This window comes from Electrona antarctica, assembly GCF_951216825.1.
Source record: "Electrona antarctica genome assembly, chromosome: 9".
Classification (NCBI taxonomy): Eukaryota; Metazoa; Chordata; class Actinopteri; order Myctophiformes; family Myctophidae; genus Electrona; species Electrona antarctica.
This window is the reverse complement of record NC_136790.1, coordinates 22,772,559-22,784,007: the sequence shown is the minus strand read 5'-3', so window position 1 is coordinate 22,784,007 and position 11,449 is coordinate 22,772,559. Positions and strand designations below refer to the sequence as shown.

The following is an 11,449-nucleotide window of genomic DNA, read 5'->3' as shown; positions in this document are numbered from 1 at the left end:
GCAGTTTCTCCCCAGTGCCTCCCCAGTGTCCCCCAGTGTCTCCCCAGTGCCTCCCCACTGCCTGCCCAGTGCCTCCCCAGTGCCTCCCCAATGTCTCCCCAGTGGCTGCAGTTTCTCCCCAGTGCCTCCCCAGTGTCCCCCAGTGTCTCCCCAGTGCCTCCCCACTGCCTGCCCAGTGCCTCCCCAGTGCCTCCCCAATGTCTCCCCAGTGGCTGCAGTTTCTCCCCAGTGCCTCCCCAGTGCCTCCCCACTGCCTGCCCAGTGCCTCCCCACTGCCTGCCCAGTGCCTCCCCAGTGTCTCCCCAGTGCCTCCCCACCTCCCCAGTGCCTCCCCACTGCCTCCCCACTGCCTGCCCAGTGCCTCCCCAGTGTCCCCCAGTGTCTCCCCAGTGCCTCCCCACTGCCTGCCCAGTGCCTCCCCACTGCCTGCCCAGTGCCTCCCCAGTGTCCCCCAGTGCCTCCCCACTGCCTGCCCAGTGCCTCCCCAGTGCCTCCCCAGTGCCTGCCCAGTGCCTCCCCAGTGCCTCCCCACCTCCCCAGTGCCTCCCCACCTCCCCAGTGCCTCCCCACTGCCTGCCCAGTGCCTCCCCACTGCCTGCCCAGTGCCTCCCCAGTGTCCCCCAGTGTCTCCCCAGTGCCTCCCCACTGCCTGCCCAGTGCCTCCCCACTGCCTGCCCAGTGCCTCCCCAGTGTCCCCCAGTGCCTCCCCACTGCCTGCCCAGTGCCTCCCCAGTGCCTCCCCAATGTCTCCCCAGTGGCTGCAGTTTCTCCCCAGTGCCTCCCCAGTGCCTCCCCAGTGCCTCCCCACTGCCTGCCCAGTGCCTCCCCACTGCCTGCCCAGTGCCTCCCCAGTGTCTCCCCAGTGCCTCCCCACCTCCCCAGTGCCTCCCCACTGCCTCCCCACTGCCTGCCCAGTGCCTCCCCAGTGTCTCCCCAGTGCCTCCCCACCTCCCCAGTGCCTCCCCACTGCCTCCCCACTGCCTGCCCAGTGCCTCCCCAGTGTCCCCCAGTGCCTCCCCACTGCCTGCCCAGTGCCTCCCCAGTGCCTCCCCACTGCCTGCCCAGTGGCTCCCCAGTGTTTCCCCAGTGTCCCCCCAGTGCCTGATACAAACGATACAAATTTATCTTAATTTATTAATCAAATTCATTCATTAGTTAATCAAATTCATTAATTAATTAATCATTTTTTTTAAATTATGTATGTATGTGCGAATGAAGTATGTATGTATGTGCAAGTGAAGTATTTATATATGTGCGAATGAAGTATGTATGTATGTGTAAATTAAATATATATGTATGTGCAAGTGAAGTACCAATATATATGTATGTGCAAGAGAAGTATACATGTATGTGCGAGTTGACTATGCATTTATGGCCTAAACGGCTTCCCATAGAAATGTACATGCATGCACATGAATTGGTTGGTGCCCATATACAGTCTAGTTCACTTGGAAAATGACAAGCACACTTTAATGTCTAGACTGTCTGTACATGAATAATAAATAAAAACGATTACAATGCATGCTGGCATATTTTGATATGATGTAGCTGTTGGCTTTACTCAGGTCACATCACATGACATGTAATTTTTCCCCCAGTGGCAGAGTGCAAGAGGAGGTGGAAGACACTGATCGATGGCTACAGGAGACATCTGGCACTGTCAGAGGAGGCGTCCAAAAGTGGTTCTGGCCAGGCAGGGAAGGTATGGCCATTTGCGGCCGTCATGTCCTTCATGAAGCCACACATGGCAAAAAGGGACACATCAGGCAACATGGGTACGAGCGCTGCTGCCCCCCAGGGTACCTGCACCTTAATCTTAATGTATATTCACTGAAACTGTCCTTGCACTAATGTCTGGTAACAGATACCAGCTACTATGCTCATTCACCTCATTTCTAAATCTCATGTAGATATGTTTTTTGAGGGGCGCTTCATCTGGCTTTTGAAATTATGTCATATGGCAGCCAAGTCTATGGACTTGTACAGCAGTTAAACATTACCATGTGTCCCTCACTTCACACAAGTGTTGTTTTTTAATTTATTATTCTCCCCCCCTCCCCTTTCTCTCCATTCTTTCTCTTTTCTGGAAACATTCAAATAACGATGGAACAATACATAATACATAATATATTTCACCCACTGTTTTAACACCTGTAAACATGTGACCTGTTTCTGATTCTACTACCTCCAGCACCACGTAAAGGCCCCTCCAGCAAGAGGCCCCCACCTGCTACGACACACACCAGCACCACCCGACCATGCCTCGGGGCTGGTCAGGGAACCAGCAGCAGCACAGCTCTTCCAGAGTATGTCACCCTGGTTCCCATGTCTCCAGGAGCTCAGGGTGATGAGGACAGCCTGCCACCTCCCCCACCAACCCAGGACTCCTTATTTGACATCCCAGAACACCAGGTGAGGTCTGGGAAATGGGAGGCGGCCTTTTTTCCGACACCCAAATAGCCGACGGGCGGCCTTTTTTCCGACACCCAAATAGCCGACGGGGCAATGGTCCGACAGTGTTGGACCATTGTCCGAAATACCGTATTTTTACTCCAACGGTCCGACATGATATTAGCCAGACAGAAGTTCCCGCAATAGTCCGAAAACCGTAGTTTAGACGAGGCAATGTTTAGACGAGGCAATAGTCCGACATGGGAGACCGAGCGCGCAGCGGGCAACGGCAACTCAAGTGAGTGTGTGTGCGTGCATGCGTGGGCGCGGCGCACACACACACGCACGCACGCGCGCGCACGTGCGTGTGTGTGTGTGTGTGTGTGTGTGTGTGTGTGTGTGTGTGTGTGTGTGTGTGTGTGTGAGTGAGAGAGGGGGAGGAAGAGAGAGAGAGAGGGGGGGGGGGGGGAGAGAGAGGGGGGGGGGGGAGAGAGAGAGAGAGGGGGGAGACAGAGAGGGAGAGAGAGAGAGGGGGGGGATAGAGAGGGAGAGAGAGAGAGAGTGAGGGGGAGAGAGAGAGGGAGAGGCGTGTGCGTGTGTGTGTGTGTGTGTGTGTGAGAGGGGGGAGGAAGAGAGAGAGAGAGAGAGAGAGGGGGGGGGGGGGGAAGGAGAGAGAGAGAGGGGGGGAGACAGAGAGGGAGAGAGAGAGAGAGGCTACACCCCATTCCCCCCCAGGAACACGGACTGTAGAAATTATCAATATGGGTTCACACAGAGCTAGGCTCATCACAACCTAGTACCCAGGGGGCAAAGGGGGTTGACCTGCATTTGTCATAACATACAAAGTTGTCCACCAGAAATAATATCTATGACCCCATAGGATCACAACCTGTGGACACACCGGTCAATTTCTTTGCTGGAAATCCAATATGGCCACCACAATATTAGCCCCCATTAGCCTATAATGCGGGTGAATAGGGCAACATTTTTAACTGAGGGATATTTCCACGAAACTTCACAGGTTGATCAATGATATGAATACCATAATGGTTTGTATTGGAAGTTTGCATGATATCCAATATGGCCACCACAATACTAGCACCCAGAAAATAGGTTTGGCTCTAAATTCTGAACCAGATGACCTATAAATACAAACTCATGGTTTCTAACCACGAGAGATATATAAATATTTTAGCCATAATTTCCCTCTATTAAGTATTATTGTTATGGGGTGTTTCTTTGCAGAAAGACATCCCTCTGGCTGTATTTTGGTTTTGTTCTACGGTTTCTGTTGGCATTTCCTCTGTTTATGTTGACAATCATCCCTGGCAGGACAAGCCGGACATCCCTTCACTGAGTATGTATGGTCTCTCAGTGATGGTCCCCTGTCCATCTAGAGCCAGCCTGGCCTATGCCAGAAAATCTGTTCATGTGCCAGGGACTGGAGACAAGATGCAGCAGGAGCTTCACTCCATTCCTGACTGGGGATGCATCACCATTGCCTCCGTGGAAACCACATTAGGATCCAGGGACAACATTCTCAGCATGGCTGATTAGCCGGTTGAGGATGATTCTTGCTAAGATCTTTCCTGTGATGTTCAGGACTCAGGAGGGCTATACCATGATGGTTATCGCAGTATGCCCTGTCCCCTTTCCTCTTGTAAACATGCACCTCCTGGTGCCTTTCCAGAAGTGGTTTGTTGGAGTGCTTTCACTGTCTCTGCACTGGTGGGGGGGGGGGGGGGGGGGGCTTTGATTGGCAGCTGGGGTATCGTGGCAATATCCTCTTCGGAAATTGAGGACTCTCTGTTTACGACCTCACTGAAGTGCTCTTCCCAGTGTGCTAGGATGTCACTCTTGTCAATGAGCAGGACACTTGTCAGAGGAGCGGACTGGAGTTGAGCCAGTGGTTTTGGGCCCATAAAGAGCACACAGAATGATGCATGCATCTGAGACATTCCCAGTCAGGAATGGAGTGAAGCTCCTGCTGCATCTTGTCTCCAGTCCCTGGCACATGAACAGATTTTCACTAGGAAAGACCAAACATCAGACATGAGAACCTTTTAGATGGTTTATTGAATAGATGTGGCGCGTGGACGTTTATGTACTCGTCGCATGGGGGAGGAGCATGGGACGTGAGGCATAAACGGCCACGGCAGGACAGGTGAGGGTGAAGCCAGCATGGTCATCGAAGGTCAGCACCACACGCTTTCTTGCAAGAGTGCGGTGTGCGGCTTAGATGGCCAGGGGCGGGGGGGATGCCATAACGGACCTGATCATCCAAGGTCACGACCTCACGCAAGCGTGAAGTGTGCGGCTTGGGTGGTCGGGGCACGCATGACATGTGGGGTGTGGTGGATGGAGGATACTGGCCGTTTGCATGGTGAAGGAGGCTGAGGTGGCTGGAGCTCCTTTGGTTGAGTGGTGGGAGTGGAGATGGTGGGCGTCTGGAGAGAATGGGCGTATCTCAAATGTCGCTGTGGCAGCGGTACGCTGCGTGACGTCACCGGAGCGGGACGGAGCCGCCGACTTTGTGTCGACGCCGCCGCGCGACGTGGCAGCCCGACGCGAGGAGTTTCCGCGACGCGACAGCGCCGCCTGCCGCGCGACGGCGTCGCCACTCGGCCGAGCGGACGTCCGTGGAGCGTCTCCTGGGCTGGGAGGATGGCCCGTGACGTCACGGCTGCGCGACAGACCCACGTTGGCTGAGGCTGCTGTTGTTGTTCCGCTGTTGCTGCACTGAGCGACGCGGGTGGACATGAGTGTTGTAAACAGGGATAGTTTGTTTGCAGAACGGGTGAATGAAATGCCTTTGGCGATGAGGGCTCTTTGTAGGCCGACCACGGTCCAGTCTGAAGCGGAGGTTGGTACTGGTGGATTGGAGCCGCTCGGGGAGGCAACGGGATGGCTGGTTGGGGAAGCTGCTGCTGGAGCTTGGTGGCCGGGGAGACGGGACGAAGAAGTGCGGGATGGTTGGAGCTGCTGGGCTAGTACCGGGTTCTGCTGGTGATCGTTCATGTTGGGCGCGGAGGAACCGGGAGGTACGGTAACGACTGACTTGGGTCTACCGCGACGCTGCTCCGGATTGTCGGGCACGACGTCGAGGACGGCGGCGGCGATGGCTCGGTGGGTACTGGTACCGGCGGCCACGGGTTCGGCGGCAGCGAACCATGAGTTTGAATTTCTAGCTCATCTGGTTCAGAATTTAGAGCCAAGCCTATTTTCTGGGTGCTAGTATTGTGGTGGCCATATTGGATATCATGGAAACTTCCAATACAAAAACATATGGCATTCATATCATTGATCAACCTGTGAAGTTTTGTGGAAATATCCCTCAGTTAAAAATGTTGCCCTATTCACCCGCATTATAGGCTAATGGGGGCTAATATTGTGGTGGCCATATTGGATTTCCAGCAAAGAAATTGACCGGTGTGTCCACAGGTTGTGATTCTATTGGGTCATAGATATTTCTGGTGGACAACTTTGTATGTTATGACAAATGCAGGTTTCCTAAAAAAAAGGGTGCTTTGCCCCCTGGGTATAGTGAGCTTGCAGATCAGCTATTTTCAATGAACAGTGTTAAAGGACCACTTCACCACTTTTCAACATCTCTTTATATAATTGGTCCTCACTAATGTTCATGATAAAACACCACCATTTTTTCCTACTCAGTCTGTGTCTCATAGGAGGGCTTTGGGCAGTTCGGACACCCATACACCCCAGCCATGGGGTCCTGAGTCCATACACCCCAGCCAGCCAAGGTCCTGAGTCCATACACCCCAGTCCTGAGTCCATACACCCCAGTCCTGAGTCCATACACCCCAGCCATGGGGTCCTGAGTCCATACACCCCAGTCCTGAGTCCATACACCCCAGCCATGGGGTCCTGAGTCCATACACCCCAGTCCTGAGTCCATACACCCCAGCCATGGGGTCCTGAGTCCATACACCCCAGCCATGGGGTCCTGAGTCCATACACCCCAGTCCTGAGTCCATACACCCCCAGCCAGCCAGGGTCCTGAGTCCATACACCCCAGTCCTGAGTCCATACACCCCCAGCCAGCCATGGACCTGAGTCCATACACCCCAGCCATGGGGTCCTGAGTCCATACACCCCAGTCCTGAGTCCATACACCCCAGCCATGGGGTCCTGAGTCCATACACCCCAGTCCTGAGTCCATACACCCCAGCCATGGGGTCCTGAGTCCATACACCCCAGTCCTGAGTCCATACACCCCAGCCATGGGGTCCTGAGTCCATACACCCCAGCCATGGGGTCCTGAGTCCATACACCCCAGTCCTGAGTCCATACACCCCCAGCCAGCCAGGGTCCTGAGTCCATACACCCCAGTCCTGAGTCCATACACCCCCAGCCAGCCATGGACCTGAGTCCATACACCCCAGCCATGGGGTCCTGAGTCCATACACCCCAGTCCTGAGTCCATACACCCCAGCCATGGGGTCCTGAGTCCATACACCCCAGTCCTGAGTCCATACACCCCAGCCATGGGGTCCTGAGTCCATACACCCCAGTCCTGAGTCCATACACCCCAGCCATGGGGTCCTGAGTCCATACACCCCAGTCCTGAGTCCATACACCCCAGCCATGGGGTCCTGAGTCCATACACCCCAGCCATGGGGTCCTGAGTCGCACCTGATTGTGCCCCAAACTAGTTACAAGTCCAGTAGCCCGGCCCAGCCTATATGGGATTTCTGAACTGGTCTACTAAAAAAACATCGCCTCGATTATCTGTCTCACGACGGGTCGCGCACATCATTCAAAACCCCTATAGTGTTGCGTAAACACCCGCCTGTCAGTGTTGTCTGTACTGTGCACGCCGTCCATGGCGCCGCTGCCATGTCAAAACCAACTCTGGGGCGTGCGTGCGTGCGTGCGTGCACAGAGACGTATTTATGCGAGTCCCAGGAATACACAGAACACCCCCCCCCCTCAGGGAATGCTCCGCAGACCACTTGCCTAATAATATTAACTTTGTGCTCTTCCCAAGCTCATCCGTTAACAATTCCCTCCCAATCAATAATGTGATCGATTTCATCTAATTTTCCCACACTGTGCCTAATTTGGTGTACATAGATTATAGAACGGGTTAAGGTCTAGTTTAAACTATAACTAAATGCATTTGAAATTTAATCAAAATGTTACTTTTCAGGATTCCAATTAAAAAATAGCAAATAGCTGATCTACAAGCTCAAAACGTGTCGCACTGCGACTGAGCTCGGCTATTTTTTGCTACGACAGTAATATGCAATGTGGCCCCTCTGGACTCTGGAGGGAGTGTGTAACTATAGTGGCCCTCTGGAGTGAGTGTATAGTGGCCCTCCTGAGTGAGTGTGGAACTATAGTGGCCCTCTGGAGTGAGTGTGGAACTATAGTGACTCTCTGGAGTGAGTGTGGAACTATAGTGGCCCTCTGGAGTGAGTGTGGAACTATAGTGGCCCCTTTGGAGTGAGTGTGGAACTATAGTGGCCCCTTTGGAGTGAGTGTGGAACTATAGTGGCCCCTCTGGATTGAGTGTGGAACTATAATGGCCCTCCACCCGTCCACCAGTGACATCATCATTAGGCAGATTTGTTTTAAAATATATTTCGATTTTTATTATCGTGAGAACAATGGCTTCAACTTTTGCATTGCAACTTTTCAGGAAAAGAAAGCCTGCAGTTTATATTAGCTTGGATTCACCATTGATGATGTCACTGGTGGACGGGTTTCTGAACTGCCCACAGCCTTCCTATGAGACACAGACTGAGTAGGAAAAAATTGTGGTATTTTATCATGAACATTAGTTAGGACCAATTATAGGAAGAGAAGTTGAAAAGTGGTGAAGTGGTCCTTTAACGTGGAGATCAATCAATAAAAAGATCTAGAGGTAGCCTATTATATAGTTTGGCGCACGTTATATAGTTTGTTACTTAATTACTTCAATACGGTAGGCTACTGCGCTGGGGTCTGTGCATCAATCATCTTTCCATTATGTGTGTGGGTGTGTTCATATATATATAATATCCCCGATAGTAAAAAGAAATGTATTTATTAATTGGGATTACTAATTGTCGGACTATTGCCTCGTCTAAACATTGCCTCGTCTAAACTACGGTTTTCGGACTATTGCGGGAACTTCTGTCTTGCTAATATCATGTCGGACTGTTGGAGTAAAAAGACGGTATTTCGGACACTGTCGGACCATTGTCCCGTCGTTTTTTTGTATGTCGGAAAAAAGACCTGCACCCCTGGGAAATATGTCATTAATTACATTGATATTTGAAATTCTGGATATTATACCCAGGGGGAAACCACCCTTTTTTTTTTAGGAAACCTGCATTTGCCATAATGCCATAATATATAGTACATAAGTACAGTATCACACAATGTGTGTGTGTATTACAAACCCTGTAATCTCACATGACTGACCAATAGTATATGTGATTGTCTGTATCGCCCGGTTCTAGACCCTGGACAACCCAGATGTGCAGCAGTCTGAGCTGTCTGATGAGGTGGAGGAGGAGGAGGAGGAGTACGTGCATGTGCCTCGGAAGGTGCGTCGTCATCAGGCCAACCCCCAGCACCAAGACATGACGCCCTTCCAGGAAGCCCTGGTCCATGAAATGACACTGACAGCAACCGCACAGCCTACTCTCCCCAAAACTGTCCCGCAGGCTCTAGATGCCAATGAACATTTTTTTCTGGGCATTGCCAAAATGGTCAATGGTTTGTCAGTCAGAGGCCAGGCTCTGGTGAGAATGAATGTGCTCCAGGCAGTAAATGCTCAGTTGTTTGAAGAACTAGAGCAAGCACCCTAGTTTTTATTTATTTTTAAGTCTGCGTATGCTCGTGGTATATATACTGATTTTGAGTGTGACGTAATGAAGATATGTATCAATGCCGGGTTATAACTGGCTTTCGATGGTGACGTAATAAAGATAGGTTTCAGATTACATACAGACATACCTTTAATCCACCCGACACTGAAACCTATCTTTATTACGTCACCATCGAAAGCCAGTTGACCCCGGCATTAATACATATCTTCATTACGTCACACTCAAAATCAGTATATATACCACAAGCATACACTGCACACTCTGTCTATATGTTCTGTTGTCTTCTAAAACTGTTTCTATGTCTGACAAGTTTTCTTAAAAACCCATGTTTCCATGTCAGTGGTTCTCAAACATTTTCATAATGCCTTTCTCTCCCTCCTTCCCTCCCAGTACACACAGTGTTTTGTTGAAGTTATTAATCTATTATTATCTGTATTTTTACAACTGGCTTTGTTTGTGCAGAAAAAATGAGCATGGTTGCTATGTTCACCCTGTTCACCCGGGTGTGATTTCATTATTACGTCAGACATGATTTCATTACGTCAGACAGGCTATATTACACCACTCAGTTCAGGTGTGATTTTTTGTTAATAAATGAATGTCCTTGCACAGTGACTTACCTCTGCCAAACAATTTATTCACAGTAAAATATTATTATTACTGTTATTTATTATTAAAAAAATAAATGTTGTCTATAAAAATAGGATAGTTCTACATATACTGGTGTAGAAATATTTAAATATATAAATAAATATATGGATATAACTCTTTAATAGGAATAATGGGGTGGCTCTTAAAAGAGCCTTTGGGTTTTGTGGACTTTGGACTGGATGACTAGGCCACGTGATCTTGCCAGGAAACGGCACCAACTCCGGAGAAGAAGGAGGCGAAGCAACTTCTTCTGAAGAGGGGCTCCCGTGCAGCGTTGTTGCTTCCCACCCTTCCAATCCGACGGAGACCCGGAACCTCTCCCTCCACGGGCCGGTCCACAGCTGGTGTTGGAGCAGCAGCACGGCCACGGATCCTGCCTCTCCTGAGGAGGTTGTGCAAGACACACGTAGCCTTGACGCAGGCCTCTGCATTGGCCGGGAGCAGTGGAATGGTGCGGTGGTACATCCTCCACTGGCTCACCAGGATGCCGAAGGCGTTCTCCACCACCAGTCTGGCACGGGACAGCCGGTAATTGAAGATCCTCTGCTTCCTGGTGAGGTTCTTCCCGGGGAATGGCCTCATGACGTTGCGCCGCAGAGGGAAGGCCTCATCTGCCACGAAGACATGGGGTTGACATCCCAGGTGTGCTGCCCCAGGAAGCGGAGTGTCTTCAGGGAGGTGGAGGGTGCCATCCAGCAGACGCTGGCCAAAGACAGAGTGTGCCAGAATCCCACCGTCGCTGGAACCTCCATAACCACCGATGTCAACCACCCGGAAGCACTTGTCCGCATCTACAACTGCCAAGAGGACCAAGGAGAAAGTCCCCTTGTAGTTGAAGAACTGCGAACCGGTTGCCGGGGGGGCCTGGAGGATGACATGCTTCCCGTCTATGGCTCCCACGCAGTTTGGGAAGTTCCAACGCTGCTGGAAGGTAGCAGCAATGGCACGCCAGTCATCTGTGGTGGGTACAGGCATGAAGTCGCCAACCAGACACTCCCAGATGGCCGTGGCAACGACTGGCACTATCCCAGACACCGTTGAGATGCCCACACGGTAGCAGTCAGCAATGGTGCGGTAGCTGTCTCCAGTGGCCAAGAAGCTTAAAACACAATTGAAGAACATTCATTAATTATCTATATATACACATTACTATACTAACATATATATATATATATATATATATATATATATATATATATATATACAAATATATATATATATATATACAAATATGGATACACTCCATGCATGTGTCTGTTTCCCCTGTGTTTCGGACATGCTGCCCACGTGGCAAAATACTTGCCGCGTGGGCGGATCGCGGTGCGACCGGTGCGCAAATGAAGTTGAGCGCGGGGTGGGGGAGGAGCGGGGTTGGGGGGGAGCGGGGTTGGGGGGGAATCAACACGAGCAAATGCGAATCGGGACAAAAGCCATCCGGAGCGAAGAGTGTGTTTTCCACCAGCACACTCCGCTCATATGCTCTTTTTTGAGTTTCATTAACTTTTGTGGAAGTGAACACAGAAATCAGAAATGTCAAATTCCACAAATGAAGTATTAACACACTTAAT

The 11,449-nt window shown here is 51.0% G+C and overlaps 1 protein-coding gene across 1 annotated transcript; it reads left to right on the top strand.

Annotated features, from left to right (window-relative positions):
- Positions 1 to 1,702: 1,702 nt before the first annotated feature.
- On the top strand, positions 1,703 to 9,670 carry LOC306929203 (uncharacterized protein). Its single transcript, XM_079509644.1, has 3 exons — positions 1,703 to 1,775; positions 2,192 to 2,412; positions 8,859 to 9,670. Exons 1-3 carry the CDS (start codon positions 1,724 to 1,726, stop codon positions 9,207 to 9,209), a joined length of 624 nt encoding a protein of 207 aa, XP_079365770.1. The 5' UTR covers positions 1,703 to 1,723; the 3' UTR covers positions 9,210 to 9,670.
- Positions 9,671 to 11,449: the final 1,779 nt, after the last annotated feature.